The 21,799-nt window shown below is 39.5% G+C and overlaps 1 protein-coding gene across 5 annotated transcripts in view; it reads right to left on the bottom strand.

Annotated features, from left to right (window-relative positions):
- The window catches only part of osbpl8 (oxysterol binding protein-like 8), a 100,609-nt gene that overhangs the window by 32,806 nt on the left and 46,004 nt on the right, over positions 1-21,799 (bottom strand). For 3 of the 5 annotated variants that reach the window (XM_023408725.2, XM_023408728.2, XM_087174684.1), the window contains exons 3-4: positions 16,026-16,062; positions 12,729-12,899 (exon numbers count right to left, since the gene is read on the bottom strand). In XM_023408725.2, the coding sequence (XP_023264493.1) occupies positions 12,729-12,899; positions 16,026-16,062 (208 nt within the window). The remainder of the gene's footprint in view (positions 1-12,728; positions 12,900-16,025; positions 16,063-21,799) is intronic. The other 2 variants (XM_087174685.1, XM_087174686.1) reach the window with 1 other exon arrangement.

Here is a 21,799-nt window from a genome sequence, read left to right as displayed (position 1 = left end):
GTCTCTGCCCTACTCTGCTTCCAATTGGCTCTGACCCTGATATTCTTCCTCGCTGAATGCAGGTTAGGAAAAAAATAAGACATGTGTGTATGAAACTGCGCCCTGTACCCCTCCTCGACCTACAGCACATTAAACATTAAAAAAAGACTTGATAAATGCTGCTTATGATACAAAGTTCTGGGTGCACCTAAATGGAAAATAAATAAATGGTAAATGGACTGCACTTATATAGTGCCTTTCAAGCTAGCTTTACAATGCTTGCCATATTCACCCATACACACTCATGCACTGATGGAACAGCCGTCAGGGGCAATTTAGAGTTCAGCATCTTGCCCAAGGACACTTTGACAAGTGGACTGGAGGAGCCAGTTCATGCTGTACCTCCTGAGCCACAGCCTGAACTTTGCACTTAATGAAAAAGTTAGACACACCAGTGCAACCAATATAAAAGGTTAGTCTGGAGTCCCGTAGCACCAACCTGTTTAAACTGTTCTAATCTGCTTTGTAAGCCTAACTCTATTTGTGGAGAGAGAGGAGAGAGAGTCCTTAAAGTAAGCAGTCACTACAAACATGTCAGCTATGAGCAAGAAAAAAGCCTTTAAAGCTGAAATGATTCTGTTTTCTTAAATATTGGCGTGGAGATCAGTTACATTAATGTGACCTTTAACAACTGAGCATTTCCTTATACAACATAGTCATATTTACATTTACCATTTTCTCACCAAAGCACATTGTGTGTATCCTTGAGATATAACCCTTTCCCATGAAACACTTCAGAAAATGTTTTTTTTAATATCTCCAATCAGGCATTTTTACATCCATGTTTACTAGCTTGCAGTTTTCTTCTTTACTGCCTTTGTTGGCACATTGCTACATTTCTTTGCCTGTTATCTCCTCCAACTCTTGGTCAGTGGAAAGACGTGAAACAGGCAGCAGGAATGTGCATGACATGTCACATACAAACAATCATCACGTCTCCTCCGTCTCTGTGATGGCAGATTTTTTCTTTGCCCTAAAGTGTGGCCGTTTGGAACAGCTATAAACACGTTTGCCTCTAGAATGGGAAAGATGCAATGTCATTTTAACAAGTTCATTTTGAGCAGACATCTGCGTTTATACTGAGATTCTAAACAAGAAGAGGGAGCCCTCTGACTGTGTCTACGGACAGATTTTTAAGCTGTCTTTGAGGCTTGTTCTATGCCAAGATGAGAATGTTTGCCTTTAGGTGCATAAAGTTTTGAGCAGTAAATGACAATGTAGGCAAATCTTCCAAACCCAGTCAAAATCCATTCTCTGGACCCCAAGACCGAGCAGCCCTAAATCAGATGAATCCAGACTAGCTCATAGTGATCATAAGAACTCTATTCATTTTAGTTTAAAAAGCAAAATCTAATACAAGCCACTGACGGTCAATACTGCATCTGACAAAAACGTACCACAGTCATGCTTCACCACTCCAAAGACATTTTTCAAGCCACTACTACAGAAAAACAAAGATAAAACTACAGGGTCAGCAACACTTCCCGGTGTGGAGCTCCGTCTCAGTGTCCACACCATCGTACACCAACCTGGCAGAGAGATGGGTGACAGCTCGTTATAGCCCCCGAAGGAGGCATTGCGGATGAGTTTGCGTCCGTCCGGATGCGGAGGTCGAAGAGATGCTGTCCCGCCGCACGTGGAGAAACGGCGACGATTCAGTAGGCCCTCCTCCTTCATCATGGGGCCGACGGGAGCTCCCCTCGCTGGGCAGCGGGGAGGGAGGGATGTGGGGGAGTGGTGAGGATACTCAAGGGTAGAGGGTCGAGGGGGTTCGGGAGACAGTCCGATCTGTCCCACACAGCTAGTGAACGAGCGAAGAAATCAACACAAACACACACACTTACACACACACAGAGTATCTCAGACACCAGACACTGAACCGGTGCAGTATGCTGCTCGCCTCTTCAGCCAACTGCTCCCTTCCTCCCACACACACAGTCTCTCTCTCTGCTCTGCGAGTGTGTATGAAAGCAGCAGCCTGTAAGTACTTAATAACGAATAAGCTGAGCCCCTCCTACTCCCTCTCCTCTGGATGGGTAGGAGAGCTGCATCTTAGCTGGAAAATAGCACTTATGTTCCACATCTCATCTATCTCATCAGGACTATCACTCGCTACATTTTTCATTCATCATTACAGATTCAAAGGGACACTTCACTGCTTTTCAACCTTATTTCAAAGGATTAGTCATATGGATGGTATGTCTATGATGCCAGTCACTATAGGAAGTATGGGAAGTATTTTAAGTGCTGAATGATATCACTGCAGAGGAAGTACTGGTTTATGTGACATCGCTGGGCCACCGACTACTCTAGTTCTTTTACCCTAAGCTACGGTTTAAAGGGGCTATTTCCAGGTTTCTTGAATGTGGTTTCTTGCCAGGAGCAGGCTTTGGTAATTGTCATTTGACAAGAGCTTCGGCCATAAAGAGGTTAGAATAGGTCCTCTGAGCAGCGCTACATCTGCAGGGCAGATTAGAGGCTACAGTGAGTCGCTATCAGAAAGTGACGAGTTGGGCTAGCTGGTTAGAATGCTAACTTCAATAGAAGAAAAACGTGGTAGAGAAATGAGTTAACATTGGTGTTGCTTTCCACGTCTGGAGGATAGGATTTTATTGAATCTAAATACAGCATTATGTCTGCTTTAAACAACTTTAAGCCACAAAGTCATACACGACCTACTCCATCCTACATACAATGCTTTTACAGGTATTGCCATTTGGCTAAAAGGCAACACATTCTTGATATTAGAAATAATAGTTAACAAACAGCCTCACTAGAAGCTGCTTATGGTTTTTGATCACATCGTATAATCTTCATCAGCACATGTTGTTAACCCAGTGGTCATAGATTTGTAACGTACACGTTCAAATTTCCATACACTTTAAGGACCTCTCGTCCACGCTGGCTTTCAAGCTTAGGTTCAAAGTTCATTCTTAACCATCAGAAAAGCAGTTGAGGAAGCTGATGAAGATCATGTGACATAATCAAAAGATCCAGAACAGCTTGTGAGATCTTTTTCTCAATGGTTGAATGGATATTTGTACATTTCTTTTTGCTACTAAGAACAAAGATTTAAGATTCAGTAAGAGATCTGTGACACATTGAGTTTAACAAGTTGGTACCAACTTGGATCTGGATGCAAAACAGATTTGTCTATCAGAACCCAAGTCTGCCTAACACTGTGTGCACCTGACCAGCAACACTGATGATTTAATTGCAGAAGTAGCTATTGTTCAATAGTTTCTTATGATAAATGCACAGGTTTTGCCTGCTTTGTTCAGGCAAGCAGAAATGCTTGCCTTCTGTAGGTGAACAGGATTAATACATACTAATACATGTATGCACTGTAATTATACCAGTGGTATTTTATAATATCCACATTAAAAGCAGTGAAATGTCCCTTTAAGATAACTCTCTGCACATCCTCCTCTTAATAACCACACAACGTATTCCCTGCACCTTGTCAACTGTGAGTGCTATGGAGACAGAAGTGATCAGACTACAGAACACACACACGAGCACATACAATCACAAAACATAGACTACTGGGGACAGAAGGAAGCACTTTATCACACCAGTAGACGAATGACATATCATGTTCTTTAGATGTAAACCGGGAAATCACTTCCAACAACAGGCCGCAGACCTGACAAACACATTCATCTGGCCAACCTGATAGACTAAAATTTAAATAAAATTCAATAAATACATCATCATGCTGCAATATTTACCATATTCAGCCTTTAAAGTTCAGAGAGTCTGTATTTAGATTCACTGTGGTGGTTAACAGGTCGCTGAATGCTGCACTGAAACATGTGCTTCCCCTGAATACAGTTAAATAGTGCTGAAAACAAATGCTGTCACTGACACCGACTGCAAAAAAACAGCTAGGACACAGTTTCATAGCTGATTTTCATGGATAAATGTGGCTCAGAACAAACTGCAAGCGGGTAAATATTTTTCTATATATTTAATGCATTTGAGAAGTTGAGTTATTTCACATGTTGTGAGTATCCATGTAATGTTTAACTAAAAAAATAGGAAGACTTGCTTAGTTTCTGTGCTGAAGGCCATGGAAGATGATTAAGGTAATCAGGATGTCTCATAGCAAGTGAGAAGATCGTGTACCTTGATAAAAGGATTCTGCAAGGTAACGTGTGGTTAATGTATCTGTGCAGGAATGAATAGACTTGGCATTGGGCCTATCTTTGAAACCCAGTCTGTGAGGCTCCTTCCACAGTCCACTGGCATCTTCCTTTCAGCTGATCTGCCATTTTTTTTCTCTTTCATTTCAGCCCCTACAAAATCACTCTGCTGGCATCATGTGACTCCCTGCTACCAACTGTCCACAGAGACACTTCATCCAAGACAGCTTGGAGAGGTAAACTGCCCCCTGAGCTGACTGATGAATCTACAACTGATAAACCTGCAGCTCTGCCTGCCTCACTCAAATGTGCTTTAATTAACACAGGTAATTAGGATGTTCAGTATGTATAATTCAGATCCCAGACCTAATTAACCTGCTTACAGAGGAAACGTCCATTTCTGCTGGTCCAATGGCATTTGAGTGGCTCTTGAGAAAAAAAATCAGCTAAGTATAGTCACTATCTGGGTCATTTTTCAGTGAAGCTCCTACTGAGTTCCCCATTTGGCAAAGCCAAACCTCACCACGTTCACTAACTGTACAAATCCAAAAGCAAGCAAGGCTTAAACCTACTGTAAACATTCAGTCTGCTTTCAATCTGTCATTCATTCCCATTCCCGCATTTTTTCCTTCCTATAATCTTCTGCATTCCTGGTAAATATATTTGTGTTTCAAACATTTTATTTACACAAGTTTAATCCACTCGTCTATTTCCATCTCTCATGCTCAAGTACTTTGTGTCTCGTGTGTCTCAGGTGAGCTGGTGTCAGGTATAGGGAGTGCTGCTGTGCCAAACAGGCCAACAGAGGGGTGATTGAGGATCTATAGCTGCCCTGTGGAACAGTAATCCAACACACGTGCTGAATCTCACTGGACGGGCCAAAGTTATTGCTAGATTTGCATTTACAGGGATTACCTGATTTCACAACACAGTACTGTTCCCATTTTTTATTAGCCATGCTCGTGACTTTGCCTGAATATGAAATATATCAGGGAGCAGGAAGCATCTCCCCTCAGGATGAATTGTAATAACTTTGGTGATCCCATGACCTTTCATCTAGTTCCATAAATCAAGGCAAAATTTTAATTTGTCCAATATTTTGCTTTCTAGCCCTTTGAAGGTTGCATATTTTATAAAGTGAGATTTCCATGTCTTTTCTGACTATAAAGCAGGTCTAGGTTCTATATTAATACTGTGAAAGCATCAAAGTGCTCAGTCCACAGAGAAATGCACACAGCCTGTATTCAGAGATTCAGAGATTTGAGCATGTTATGTGAGCATTCAGTTGGAACCTCTGCTGTCCCAAACTACAGCCTCACGGAGCCGATAGCATGGCTGTAACATGGCTTTTACCTGAATAAATTAACAAATGGAAATGTAAATTTCTTCAGAAAAGCTTCCATCAGATACAGTGTGCTGATTGAGAAAAAAAACCCCAAAGCTTTCTGAGCTGATAATCTGTCTAATTATTATTTTCATCTGACCAGAAAGAAACTTTTTCATCATGACAGCACTGACAGAATAATCTTGCTTTGTAGTCGCATAAAATATTTTTGGCGGTGAAACTGAGCGAAACTCCCTTCACAAGTCACATGCAGACAAACTATGACACAGTAACCCACCAGCTGCAATTCATTGGATACTGTGCAATGCAAGTGATACATAGGCGGCAGTAGGTCACCTGCAGACAAACATCTCTAGTCTTACATAAAAGCTCCAAGGAAACCCTGTAAGCCTGGGATTATCTTTAGAACAAAGAGGCTTTTTAAACACAAGCCTGCAGACATCTTCTGCTGTACTTCTCTCCTCCCAGACTCACGTTAAGACAGTCAGGGCTTCTGAAGAATCAAGTCTTTTGTTTCCGTCCATATGACAACTTTAGCTAGTTCAAGCGATTTTACGTTGGTGTGATCTTCCTTCAGCCCCCATGAGAGATACATCACACAGAAAATGTACAGCCACGTATAAAAGCACAATACAGAAAGAGACGAGACAGCACAGATCAGGAATCTTTTTTTTTTTTTGGGGGGGGGGGGGGGGGTTCATGTTAGCAGGGACTAAGACAACAGAGGTGTCAAGCTGTTGCTCTAGCTCAAACACTAACAAGCACTACAATGTAAACTGGTACTTCATACTCTACCTTGTTTCCCTTCAGGCTAAAACTTAAAGAAAAGTGCAGCAATGTCAAGAAGTGGACAGCGGTCTTATCTCCCAAATCATGCTAAAATCACTCGTACTTTAGATCCAGATGGTGTCAGTCCAGATGAGCCTCCGGCCGTCCGAGAACAGCTCAGGCCCCAAGGCCGAGTTATCCTCCATCACGTCGTCCTGTCCTCCTTTACCTCCACAGACTCCCCGTTATCTATGGTACATATCTCCACTGTCAAGCCTTGTTCCTCTTAGCGCTCAAGCCTCCCAGGGCTCAGCCACTCATTGGACGGGAGCGCAGGCGGAAGAAGGGACGCTGGATTGGCAGTGGCTGAGGGTGCAGATAAGACCGGCCCCCTCCCTGTCGTTAACTCCGTCTGACAGGGAATAATCCCTGAGGCTGAGCTTAAATCCGCGCTGACCCCACCTGCTCCCTCACTCCTTTACTTCCCATCTTTCTCGAACTCACTTCCCCTTTTATTTACATGTTCTTCATCCCTCCATCTCCTCTTTGGTTTTTTGTTTTTAATCTCTTTTTCAATTCCCTCGCTATCTTATCCTCTTCCATAAAATCAGTCCTGTGTCACTCTCATTCTCCACCTCTCTCTCTCTCTCTCTAACTCTCCAGTGCAGGTACACTTTCTGTTTACCTAGAAAGAGGACAGCAAGTCAGCAAAAGGCATTTAAAGCGAGAGTGGCTTCAAAGCCGATTGGAGGAGCTTTGTCAAACAACCACCTGAGTTTATTTTTGTTCTCAGTGAATCATAAAGAGCGACCAGACCACAGACACCTGAATCTGTCTGGGCGTGTGTGATGATGCAACTACACTCACATTAAACTAAATAACCCAAACAACAATCCAGCTACATTATGAAAGCAGCCTGTATCATAAAGTAACAATACACCAAGAATTTACTATAAATAGAGACCAGTTTGTTAATCTCTATTTAACTGATTTTGAGGGCAGCTGTCAATATTTGATTTGGGTCATTATTGTGTGTGTGTGCGTGCGTGTGTGTTTGTGTGTGTGTGTATGTGTGTCTTTTCTTCATTTTCGATAAGGATGATGATTGTGTTTAGTTCAGTTCAGTTCAGACAGTTTCAGTTTTTTTATCCCCCATGGGCATTTCATTTGTAGCTTCCCAGTCCATACATTCAGTCTCAACAGACAACCAACCAACTACATATAGTTAAAATGTCATAGGAAACATATTAAAAGGCATGGGACATTTACAATAAGTTAAACAATAAATAAAATGAGTAAATAAAAGCAATATATAGAACACATATGTTATAAATTACTCTAAAATAACAATCATTTACAATGAGTATTCTCTGTGTTGAGCAGCCTAATAGCAGAAGGAATAAAGGACTTGGAGTAATGATTAGTTCTCATCAAGGGCACTTTATATCGTCGGCCCAAAGGCATTAGAGAGAACTCGGATGAGAGAATGTGGTCTGGTTGGCTGATTTTTTTTATTTATTAAATAATTGGGAAATATAGTGAGAAACTCAAACATAATCAATAGAAAATTTTAAATAAATACGTAGCTTAACATGAGTTTAAGTTATTATCAAGAGAAAATTGAAAAAAAATGTTTATCATAAGTCAAAGGAAATCATAGGAAAATTATTCTTGGTATGAGTTGAAACTTTTAAGCTTGTTGCACATCCCAGTTGGAGATGTAAAGTTTCCTGTGTCTGTCTGAGTCATTCATCCAGTAGTATAGTAATCTGATTATTTCCCATGTTTTCTCCATGTAAATAAGAAATCAGGTTCAGTTACTGGTCCATATATGGTGTCATCTTGGTTTCCACAACTACAGTGCGTCTTATATATACATTTATTCATCAAAGAGCACAGACAGGATAATTTTTCAACTGTGAAATATCCTGTTAATGGCCCATTTGAACTGGATTTGCGTCATTGGGGGAGCTGGGTGATTTTAACATTAACCTGGCCTTTTCAGTGACTTTAAACCCAGCTGGAGTGAGTATGCGTGTAATGTCAATCCTGTGTGAATGGGGCATAATTGTACAGTAGCCAAATTTAAGTCCTAAAAGTTTTGTTTTTGTTATGTGCAAAAAAAAGAAAAAGGAGAAAATTGTTGGGTATTTTATATAATGTTCAGTAGCAGCCTCTAAAATCCAGTACTGGTTGAGCTACAGTGTATGTCAGAGGTTTTCAAAGTGGGAGGCGGGCCTCACCAAGGGGGCTCCAAACAGCTTCAGGAGAGGCTCAGTGAATGGAAGGGAAAGAGATTACAATATATTACATTAGTTATCACAAGAAGATCATGTAAATTAGCCTAAATGTGTGTGATTTGTTTAAAGAGATACAGTAGTTTTTCCCACTTTCCGAGAGTCAGAAACTGATAAAAGCCTGAGGACTGACTTTTTTTATGTATTTGGTTTCGTCTCAAGTTGTGTCAAATAGCATTATTAGGCTCTTGGCTCAATTGTTGAGTGTCTATGGGATCAAATAACATAATCATGATCCCAGAGGAATTGAGCAAAATGAAGTAAACTAAGGAGGGGTGAGGGGGTGAGAGGAGGCCCACAGTCTTAGACTTTGAAAACCTTTGCTGTATGTATATGGAAAAGCACCCGCATAGTCTAGCATTAGTTTCACACTGAAAATAAACGCAGTTGGAGGAGAGTATTTTACTGTGTCAAATGGCCAATAAACTGCCATAGTTCTCCAATGTGATTGCTAACATTGGGATTTGCAAATTAAAGGAAAATGCAGAGAGTAAAACTTTGAAATTGCTTTCTGTGCAGAACTTTGTTCATAATAACATCCCAAAAGACTGAGAAAGATTTCAGATGTGTGATAACTGCCCAAACGGGTAAACACAGGTTTTGAAGCAGTGGTGTTTTAGGTCAGTCCGAGGTGAGTCAATTTGCTCCAGCAGTGCAATCAACTGGAATTATGTTCTACCTTGAGTAAATCACCCTCTTTAAATTATGGTTATTGTTTGCTGAGCAGCATTGACTAAAATGAGCCATGGAAAATAACCAAGAGAGAAAGAACTGTCATTCTTCCCACTTTAGTTGTGAATTTTCACACAACTCCTCCAACCTCCTTTTCTCAACTTCAGAAATAACTCAGCCAGAGCAGCCAGCAGTCCTCACCCTGTGACTCTGATCTTCTTTACTGCTTAATCAAACACACAACTCAACCCCACATTAAACATTTACAGTCATATCACTGCAAAATATCTCACAGAATATTTTACCATTGGTCAAGAAAAACAAATCAAAGCACACACTGTCATCACATTGACGCAAGACCGAGGGCTAGTTGAAGTGAAATCAGTTGCCATGGATACCCATGTTGGGGCTGAAGGGAGTTGAGGGTCAGGGAAAGCTTTTATGCGTCTTACTGAGTCTTTGTTTCACAGATGCAGTGGCGGTTAGAAGGTGAAGCAGCTGGGCAGAGGCCTGTATGTTCACTGCTGCTGTATCATGTTTACACTTAACGCTCTCAGGAATGAAAGATTTCATTTCATTTGATGATATTAATGTGATTCACGTGGACGGGACAGTGCGCAGGACTGATTCCAGATAACAGCAGGAATAGGATCTTTAACTTCTGCTACTAGGATCGTGTATATGGCGTGAAGGCAGATCTTATTGATGATGACCATAGTGCACGTTGATGACCACACATGTAAGGAAAACATTCAGCATGTACGTGCACACGAGTCGCATTTACAAGTCTCTGTGCAATAAGATGATACTTTAATGATCCTACAGGGGAAGCACAGACTCAACTATGTATCTCAGGTATGTTATGTATGTGAGTTGACAAACAAAGAGGGATATAACTGAATTTTCTGTTATGATTACTCCCTCTCGTGGTAGGAAAGTGACTTACAACTGTCAAAAAACTGGAACAAACTGGAAAAAACAGACTGAGCTGTTACTGCTACTGCATAAATACAAGTGGATTTGTCTTGTGGCAGTCAAACATGGAACAGCAGATTTACCCAAAATAGTTTCAATCAAATGTAGATAGATAGATCAGATAGCAGCTGCATTAAGATACAATAAAATATGAAGACAAATGAGAAAAATACACAGAAATTAGATAAATATAAATAAATAAGTACATGTATGTGGACTAATGTGCAAGGGTGAGAGCGTTTAGGTGGATTATAGGAATGCATAAAACCAGTCACAGCAACAAAACCATTCCCTCTTTCTGCCTTCACAGGTTCATGTCCATGCTTTAGCTGTAACGTTGACATGATCAATATCAGAACTATCAGCCAACAGTGAGTCCAATGACAGGTATTCTTACAATACTTACATACAGGACAGAACTCTGTAGGTAACTCAATTTAGAGTTGTTTTTTTAAGACCAATATTTCCGTCTGCTTCCACTAAATTGCTGATGACTTCTGTACACCATACATCTGTATAACTAACAAAGACTCACAATGCTGTGACAAAACAAGACCCAAGTGTATGAACAAGACAAGACAGATACTGAAGAGCTGTTGAATAACCACAGCAAAGAATCCACAAGAGGGCACTGTAACATAAGAACACGGTACAGGCAGCACGAAGGGTGATGTAAGACCCTGACCAAATCTACCCTTGAGCTTCCTTCTCCACAGTCACACAACCTCTCTTTGATTTGCTCCTTCTCTGCTTTAAGGGGACCTCCATCAGGGAGACATACAAATCCCAAATGAACATCAACAAAAGCAGATTCAGCCAGATTCGGATGACCAAGCTAAAGCTTGAGGATAACAGGGTTTTTATCGAGGCTATGGGGATCAGGCAGCTAACGTGGTCTGGTATTCATGATATATCACATCAGCTGATTCATAGGCTATTTTGAGCTGTACATCACACATGTCCACAGCAGCTCAGTAATTCATTGAATACAGAAATTCAATATCACAGAAACACAAAAGCAACACAAAGATATAAACCAAACCATCCTGCGGGTTTACAGCTGTAGATGTGCAGGCTGAGAACCAGTCATCAAAGTCAGTATGAGTCACTGTTTCCCCCCCAGGAGTTTCTGGGAAAGGTAAAAAATTAAACTAAACATTGGCAGCTGTCCTGGGGATAGAAATGTCCAGTGCCACCAGTGTGTTTTTAAGGGTCTTAAGTGTTATCTTAAATCTAAAGAAACATAAACCAGAGAAAACAAAGACAAAGGAAGCAGGATTAAAAATGTTAAGAGGCTCAGGGTCTATGCAGAGCTCAGTGGTGCATACAGTGTGATACAGTATGTTTACATGTAGTTAGTGCTCTTATCTGGATTGCTGAACATTCAGTGAGCATGTGGGAGGTTCAGTGGTTTGCTCAGTGAGATATGTGGCTGCTGCTGCTGCTGCACTCATCCACACTGTGACCTTTCTGTTATGAGACAGCCATTCTGATTATTCAGCAACCAATTAATATTCATTCCTTTTTTATCAGGACAATTGCTGCAGAGGAAGTGGAGCTCTGCCTCCAGCCTCATGAAACAGAACCAGCAGTACCAGAAAATGTGAGTGGATTCGTAATAAAAAATAAAAAGAAAAGGTGCAAATGTATGAAATCTGTCCTGTGAGAAATTTCTCTCTGAATCACAGGTAGATTTTTAAAGCAACTCTATGCAAATGTTGCTACACTGTAGCAATGAGTGGAAATTATGAGATAATGGTAGTGTAGTGTCATAAAGTCAGCTGATTGATTCAGAAAAGTCAGTTTGCTAACATTAGCCACCATGAGCGTGGTCCTAGTGGTCTTACCAGACAAAGACTACAACGACCAAACCCCCGAGTATTGAACTGAGCAACAGTGTGTTTTATCACTTCGTACAGACATTTGTAAGAGGGTGAACCTGTTATTTCTGATCTCAATTACGACAGTGTCTCACTTTAATGTGAAACAACAGCAGGAAGTGTATCGTATAAATTACAGAAGATTAACACAGAGAGGAAGAAAGACAAAATCTTCAAACAGGAAACTCAGTTTGAGTGCTCAGTATGTTAATGACTACTGTGGAAATATATAGTAAATTATGCTGCAATTCCCAGAAGATCAGGTGCAGTTTCCATGATCAACGAACAGCAGCAAATAAACAAGGCAAATGGGAGCATTCCCACTAAAATGTTGTTAAATATAATCATAAAACAGGAGGATTAGAAATGCAGGCCTGTCTCTTGTGACAGTCTCAAATATAAAGGCCTGGTTCTTCACTTTGAGGTAAATAAAGGCCCTGGGCACTGTTTGTAAATTTAAAGTTTGTTTTTATCCCCACTGCTTTTTTTCCTTCATAATGAGAAATTTCCATCATTAACGAATGAAAAAATATGAGCTATGTGGCCTTTAAGCCATGAGTATATTTTCAAACCACTCTAATTCTGGGAACTGAGACTATGATCTTACCGTGGCTGTAGCTGACCCCTGGGCTGAGGGTTGAAGGGGTGGCAACGTGCTCCCTGTTGGGCGTCTGGAGGCCCGCCTCCTTCTCCCTCTCTTTATCCCGCTCCTTCACCTGGCGCTGGCTCATCCTGCCTGGGGTCAGAAGGACGGTGTCATCACTGCACACTACAGCAGCTGCAGACAGAGAGAGAGAGGGAGAGAAATGATGATGATGAGAGGGAGATCAGACATGTGTCCATCTTACTTAAGATCACAGAACATCTACTGACAGCCCTCTGGTGGAGCATCTGTTGGGTGCAGGCTTCACTTTCATGACACATTTTAATAACTTATATAATATTTGTTTTCATCTAAGTCTCATGATTGGAAAAGATGTGTTTCATGACTGCTGATAACCTCAATATGTGTGTTTGTCCCTTATCCATCCACCTTGTTTACCTGGTGCTAATGAAGCAAGTAGCCATGCTATTGCTTAGCAATGTGAGCTGTTTGGTTGGCAGAGGACCAAAATAAATGCATGAAATTAAAAACGTTGTATCTTTGTTTAACAAGACACTCCCTGATTTTGTTGTGAGGTTCACTCCATATGAAAAACAGGTCTCATTTGAAAAAATCAGCCGTGAGCTGAGAGGAGATTTCTAATTAGGGGTTAATCAAGTTGAGAAAATTCAGATCCAGAGCATGAAAAGTTTTATTCTGTGGGGTTTTAAGTGTACCGATTTTTTAACTTTAACTTCACAGATCATTTTTAAAAATCTTCCTGTGTATACAAATATCTAAAAATATTATTTAGGTTATTAGGTTACATTTGCATGGGTCCGGAGACTCGTTTCCTGGTCTCCAGCTCCACACAGATCCACACACGCACGCTGCGTTTAAGTGCTGGTGGAAAACTGGGACAGAGTCTATAGTTGGTGAATGTATGCGTTCAAAGAGTGACTAGCTACTCTGTCTATTCAGAAAAACAAATTTCCTACTTTTTAACAGCACATTCCAACAGGCACAATCTGTATGTAAAATATGAATATTTATTCAGGCTGTGTACATCTGTAAAATTAATTAAGATTAAATAACTAACCAATTTCATTTTTGATTATGATTTTGGCCTCCAGCAATTATGAAAACAAGATAATCAAGATAAAACGATTATTGCGCCGCATTCTGTTTTGCAACAAATTTAATCCCCCCAAAGAAAATCATCCCCCCATCCACTTCCTGGTTACGTTTCAGCGTATGTTAGCAACGTATGTAGGAGTGCGTCACCTTGAGAAAGTTTGCTGGTTCAGAGTTGGGGCAGCCTTTAATTTCCTTGGACTGAGTTACTGTTTGGAGTTTTCAAGATGTTGGTGCAGAGCACTATAACAAATTTGATCTCGTTTATTTTTGTCTAATTCATTTTTATTTTCATATTTTATATTAGTTTTATATACTGAATATATGTTTAGTAGTTTTCAGTAGGTTGTGGAACTACACTAATGTTATAACATATATTATTCATATGATATTATTCATTCTGATCAAATTTATTTTCATTAATTTTTATGTTATACATTTAATTGTATATATTTAGATATTACATATCTATTTTTCTTTTTTATTATTTATTTTGTAATTTTTCCGTTGATGGTATTTAAAGTTCAAGAAAGACCACTGTTAAAAAGTTTTTGGAAAAAGTTCAAGAAATGCATGGTGTTTCCAAAGTCAATGAGTAATTGTGTTAAATAATCATGATTTGAATATTGATCAGAACAATCGTGATTATGATTTTTGCCATAATTGAACAGCTCTATTTGTGAACACCTAAGATTATGTATCATCTAAAATTATGTATCATGTAATAAACATTCGTGACCATTTTGGGTCTAATTTCTCTCCATAGGTAACTGATCTCTTCTTAACATAGCAAATAAACCAGTTTCTAAACTATCCACTGGGATGCATCCTCAACACACTGTGAATGTAGGTTACGCACACTGATACACACAAACACAAACACATACAACAAAGATATTATATCATCCAGATCATAATCCAGCCACGTCGGCACCTGTCTGTCCTATCACACAGCAGCGCGTGTTCAGCAGGTGAGTTGTTGTGGATGTGTAAATGCAGCTGTGCACATGTACAGTATGTGTGCTCTCGGCTGTACGGGTACACTACATATACACGCTGCAGCACTTTGCCAGCAGACGCCAGACAGGTGGCGGTAGCCTAAAGAGGACAGTGGTTAAGAAAAACACATGCAAACGGGAGCAAATATAGGCACATATACGGCACATGCTGAGACACTTTTTCGCTGCTAACATGGGCTCAAATTAAGGTCAAAAAAGATTTTGATATTCACAAATAATTCCTTTTCTAAATCAACCTTTTAAAATCTGTAAATAAATCTGCACAAGAACTTCAAGATTGTACATGTGTAGAAAAGATTAAAAATATATACATATTAAAAAAAAAAGAATAGACTGTGAATTAAAGTAATAAATAAATGTCAAACTAAGTAATAAAAGTAATAGAATCACTTGTACTCTGACTAGACTCTGCTTCGTTATTGGATTGTCTTTGTCCTATCAGATTCTAGTGTAAGAACTTCAGCGTCAAACACAAATGTTGGAACTTTGAGCGCTGAGTTTTACACAGATGTTCACACTTCTCTTCTCACATTCTTTGTGAAACCTCAACAGTGACATTTACTCACAAATTTTATTCACACGTCCTTTTTTCCTCATACAAATATTTTCTACATATGCACAAACCTGAATTTCTCTTGGAGATTTATTATATCGACTTACAACTATAAACTTTGAAATTCTTTGTGAACGACACTTTACAAGCTCAAAATATTTCTGACCTTAATTTGAGCCTGTAAGGTCTGAACCTCTAGAAGAGCAGCGAGAAACAAGGTGGTAAAACACTGAAGAAAAGGTGGTAAATGTTTTTTAAGGAGGCAGCGGTGCTAGACAGACACAGCCTGTACAAAAGAGAAAGCAAAGTTAATGTCACAAGAATAGACTGCATGCAAATTTTAATCCGTGACAAACTGCAGTTAATGATTCATTAATGAGGCTGGACCTTTGATGGAGAAATTAAGGTGCTGGCCTAAGAGCAGACAATACCGTGGCAAAATTAATGCATTTAAAATATACATTTGTTAAAAGAAATTGTGTAAAATAGGTGCATTACTATATGAACTTGCCCTACTTGAAACACACACACTCCCTTATGTTCAATCGTCCCCTGGCCCTTCCCCTGACTGTGTGCACTGGCCTTAGCCCTTCCTCTGAAAGGTCACTGGCTTACCGGAGGTGGCATGGTGCTCTCTCAACTCTGCATGGTGCTAGCGGACGGGAAAGGGTGGAGACAGAGAAAGAAAAAGAACAAGAGGAAGGGGAAAAAAAAGTAAGTAGAGACAGAAAGAACAAGAGAGAGTGAAAGGGATTGAAAAAGTGTGTCAGAGATTTTTGATAAAGATTAAAGAGAGAGGGCGAGGGAGGAGGGACGTCCATGGTGTGTTGTTGACCAGATGTTGGCGGTGGTAGGTTTGCGTGCAGCAGGGTTGGCAGCATCAGCAACAGCAGCAGCAGTGGAAGAAGCCACAGCCACACAGGACGACAACAAATGATATATATATAAAAAAAGAGGAGACAAGAGACAGAAAACAAAAGAAAAAAAAACAGACATTAGTTCAAACAAAATGCTAACAGAGGACACAACTTGACACAAAACTGGCAACAGATTGAGGCAGTGGGACGGGGTGAAGACAGAGGTAATACAAGAGGGATAAATAAACTGACATTAGCACACAGCACACACACATAATGTACTGGTTTACCTGAAGACAGCTAAGAATGAATGCTGTCAACCTTCAACTGACACTACAATTACTGTTACACCCATTCATAACAACTAAAGCTACTAAGGTTGCGTAAGGCCCTCAGAATAGAGTGTTTAATTTAGACTGAAACCAACAATTATTCTGAAGTGTTTTGCCAGAAAAATGTCAGAGAAGAGTAAAACAGCTCATAAATAATTTCCCAGGTATGTCTTAAAATGCCTTGTTCTTTCCAACCAGCAGCCCAAAGCCAATATACTGTATATATTCAGTTTAAGTCATTTATGAGAGAGAAAGCATCAAATAATCACCTTTGAGAACTTAGAACCAGATAATGTTCGAAAAATGACTGAAACGGTTAATCAATTATTAAGATAGATGTTGATGGACTTTCAGTCAAATGATTGTAATGAATCCAGGAACTGTTTCAGCTCTAGTTTAAACAGAAATAATAAAACAATTAACTTAAAAAACAACTGCAATTTCATCAATGCCGTTGCAACCAGTGCCATTCCTAGAGCCATGTCGTTAGCGTGGCTAAAAACCGAAAGATAAAAACTATAAAGATTGTTAAATGTGTAAATTAATAATTCAGTTTTCCTACTTTGTCTTTAAATAATGAATTAACAGTTGATTACTAAGAGAAAACTAAATCAAATCTAAAAAGATTTCAATTATATACTTTTTATCAATAGTTATTTAGTACAGTATTTAGCTTGTATTACTTATTCACTTTGTGTCATCAAGTTCATTATTTTGAGTCCATTATTACAACTGTTATAAGCATTTAAAGTATTCATTTCAATTGTAAGTGTGGTCTAAGTGGATGTATCAGTAGTAGATGCCTCATCATTATTAAATTGAGTCCAATTCACAGAGCAGCAAAAATAGCTGTGATTGGCCAGATGTTGAGTTCAAGACACACACACGACTCCCCTCCACCTGTTCCTGCACAGCAGAAACATTAACAGCCGCACATAAAATAAACAGGCTCTGATTAGGATTTCTCACTATGACTATCTTCTATTCTTCTAGCAACAGGTCAGCAGCAGTTCAACAGGAACTGCACAGCGTCCGTTCAGTCACATCCACAACAACTCAGGTAAACAAATGATCAACTTTAAACTTCAAAACTATCCTGCTCTCTCCATCTTCTTGACTGTCATAAAGGTTTACACGAAACTGCCCATTTAACAAGGTCCTAATTTACACATGATGTCAATCCGTAGGGAAACCTGATGTCACAGTTCTACCCAGAACAAGCAAGGATCCGCTAATCCCCACACAGGCCAAACACAACCACGAGCTGCACAGTGCGAAGAAAGGCAGAGAAAACAATGCCGGTGATTGGATATTGCTCAGTTAATCAGGAAGGGGAAGTCAAATCGCCTCGTTCTGATTGGTTGGGACCTTTAGAGCCACAGGCTGAGAGGATAGACAACAGTAAGAGCTGCTTACAACAATAAGGCGGACAGATTAGGAAGCAGTCACTGAACGTCAGAGGTCGCTTAACCAGGCTTTGTGGAGAAGAGTGGTTTTCTAATTTAATCTTGGCTCAGCCCATTGTCTCGCAGTGGGAGAGCACATTTACACTTTGGCCACTCCCACTTAGTTTCGAAACACTGACCTACAGTCAGGGGAGCACGGAGGTTAGAGGAGGTTGTGGCAGGAAGGCTGTGGGGGGCGATTCCTGCATGGTTTTTCCAAAATACTCCAGAGATTCAATTCAAAAATCCTGTTTACACACCTGTATGTTAATCTGCCATCCATGACCACAGTCTAATCCAATCCCCAAATACACCATCAGTCTCTGGTCTGGTTCAACAACAGGTGAACTGCCGTGTGACCCCGGGGTTTCATGCTCTCTATAAAAGCCCTGATCATTAGTTCTCATCAATTATGCAGATGAGTACGTGGGTTGGGAAAGAAACTGACAGTGAGACAAAGTAAAGGGCTATGAATCATCTCACTAAAGTGTCACTATCAAAAAATACAAACTGTGACAGGCAGTTTTATTGGTACAGTGTAATGAGATCAGACAGATGGATCGCTACATGTGGCAGGCCTGTATTAGCATTTGAAAAGATTTCTTCAATACAAATTGACAATCAAGCAACGGAGGCTGGTGCGTAGCTCAACTCTAGGGGTGTAGGAGTATATCTATATGCATGACAGATCAATGAAAGGGTTAATAATAACTGGCTTAAGTTAGACTAATTCAGTACTTGCAGATGTGTCTAGAACAACTGTTTATTTTATGTTCTGCAGAACCTAAAAGTATTCATAGTGCTGTTTCTTTTGTGTCTGGTTACTGGCGGGAAGGCCTAGCTCCTCCCAGAGCAAATTGTTTATCATCAGGTTAATGCAAATGTAGGTTTTGTTTATTTCACATTAACTAATCTAACAAATTGTAAAAAACAAAACAAAACAAAAAGAACATAGTAATAATAACTTACACACACACGCACACAGTAAAAAAGACAATAAAAAGATGACATCACATAAGAGCAAGTCAATTATAAATGAGTTTTAAGAAGTGATGTAAAAGAAGTCACTGACTCTGCCTCAGCGTGCTTTAAAAGTGATCAGTGCTCTAAAACAGACAGGAGCCAATGAAGAGAAGCGAGGATTGGGCCGATGTGATGTCGTCTGTTAGGTTACTAGCTATAATAGCATATTAGCATGTTCCAGCATACATCGTTTGACGGTTCAAACTCTTGGCAGACCCTTTTCTTGTAGACACACATGATAGAAACTAGTGTGTCTTTTAATACATTTTAAGATAAGTCACAGTGGTTCCCTCTGAAAGTAAAGAAGCAAAGTCTGAGCAGCTGAAGCTGTAAGATGAAGAACTGACTCTTCACAGTGGCAGACGGCTGGAAACAAATCTAAAAATAAATGTTTGCTGGTGTGACTTAACAGATTTTGTGAACTTAATTTAGCTGTCTTTACACTGTCACAACAACAATTATTCAGGTTTAGTTCAGTCAGCTCACATTTTTAAAGCAGCAGGGGAACACAGTTGAACGAGTTTGCAATGTTTTACAGTGTAGATGTAAATGATCCTGTGTATTTTATTAAAGTTGTTTAAAGGCAGGAAAATGCACCTTTGAGACATTCATTCACTTGAATACTTTAGAGGTTGATATAACGCTCAATGGAAAATGCTACATTACCAGGATGTTGCCAAGCAATGCAATTAGACTTCATTGAACCTACACTGTTGCTCATAAGTTGGAATAAAATATTTTTTACCTCTTTCCATGAAATGATTGTGACAATGTGATTTATTCTTGACAGAGAGTGTATATCTTCTCAAAACTTTAGTAGTCAGTCTCTTCCAAAGTGATTACTGATGCATTTAAATAGGAATAAACAGAGGATTGTGTCAGAAAACACAATTATTCCAACTTTATGGGCAACAGTGTAATATACTACAGATTAATTTTATTCACAAACTTAAAGATAAATTCACCATTAACTTCGCCTCTAATTTAAAAAGGCTTTTTCAGTTAAGCTGTGCTGACTCGCCTTGATACAATACATTCCCTCGCCCCTTACCCTATCCTTAAACATCACTACTAAATACCTAACCCCAATCCACACACACACACAAACACAAACACATACACAAACACACACACACACACACACACACACACACACACAAGACCTGATTACAGCTGGTGGCAAAGCTGACAGCTGATAGTCATGCTTGTTTTTTGTTTTGTACTGTACAATGGGTGCATCAGTATAGCATTACATTACCAAAATGTACAATTCGTACAATGTAACATATATATGTCAACTTTACACCTCATGTCTATATTAAAAGGAGCAGAACTTGTAATCTTAACCCCTTCAACTCTCAACAGCCCAAATCTCCTATACAGCCTGGATATTCCTCATATAAAAGGGAATTTCTCCCCTGGAGTTTTTTCAGAGAGGAGCTGGACATTGGGTTTTACATTTAGGAAAGAAAGAGAGGAAATAAGTCAACAACAACGGAGGGGTTTAGAAATGCATAACCTTCTATAATGTAGTCGTGCTTGTTTTAAAAAAAAAAATTCTGATTCACCCATTACAGCCCGATCAATACTGGATCTCTGAGGCTGATACTTATATTGATATCTGGTTGTTAAAAATTCCAATATTGATTAATCATCCAACAGTCTTTATTTAACATAAATAAACAATGCTGACACATGCGTCCTGAGATATGTGAACACGATACTAATATTGGCTGGTACAGTATATATATCTACATTAACGTTCATTTAGCTCAACTGAAGTAACAACTTTCCATGCAGCCTCTCTCTCTATTTCACTGACAAGAAATGTGAATATTATGACTCCTGTGCTGGAAACATTGGCAAACTCACAGTTTAGCAGTAAGACAAATCAGAAACTAAAAAATAAAAAAAAATCTTTCTGGGAGAGAATAGTGGTTTAAAAATATGTTGATACATTTTTAAATGTCACTGTCAATGATAGGTGGCACAGTAAACTAGACAAGTATTCTAAAGCTGTAGACAGTAATGTACGTGGCTGGTGATACAATCCTGTGACTTACTGTTGTTTTTGTCAACAGCAGAGGTTGCATCATATTATATAGGTGTTAAAATCTCTGCATGCAGGTGTAGTATATGAGTGTGAACCACACAGCAGATCTTAGATAAAGCGGAGGACTCAGCGGGGCGAGGATGTTAGTGAACGTGATTACAGATTTGATATATGACAGTCAAACTCAGAAGGGCTGTCATCAACTGAAAATACAGAAAACAAGGCAGGTACTGTTGTGATATCAGGTGGTGAGTAAACCTGAGCCTGCTGTGTTTGATTAAGGCCAAGTCAGATTATTTGACTCAAAGGAAATAGACTCAAAGTGACAGCTCCCACATTTAGATCCTGAAGCCGTCTGCTCTACCATGTAGGACAAGACATAATAGATATGTCATCTAACTGGGTGCTCAGCTCTGTTGTACCTGGGTGATGGTGTGTATATGTAGTACGTGGGTGGTGGGAAAACTGAAATATTTCAAGTTATGTGTGAAGCACAGATAAAGCAAAGACAGAATAAAAGAGTAATGGTGCAAAGCCATCTGTTCTTTTTTTTGTTTGAGTTCCTTTTCATTTTTAGAGAAGCTGGTTTAGTGGGCTACTTGGGAGGTTTCATTTTTCTTATTTTAACTGTACAAATAGTAATTTTGGTCTTTTCTGTGCTTTTATCATTGTATTTTAT

The sequence above is a fragment of the Seriola lalandi genome, unplaced genomic scaffold, assembly GCF_002814215.2.
Source record: "Seriola lalandi dorsalis isolate HSWRI2012SDOR001 ecotype SW California unplaced genomic scaffold, Sedor1 jcf7180002054371, whole genome shotgun sequence".
Classification (NCBI taxonomy): Eukaryota; Metazoa; Chordata; class Actinopteri; order Carangiformes; family Carangidae; genus Seriola; species Seriola lalandi.
The sequence above is the reverse complement of the archived record's forward strand: the minus strand, read 5'-3'. Positions and strand labels throughout refer to the sequence as shown.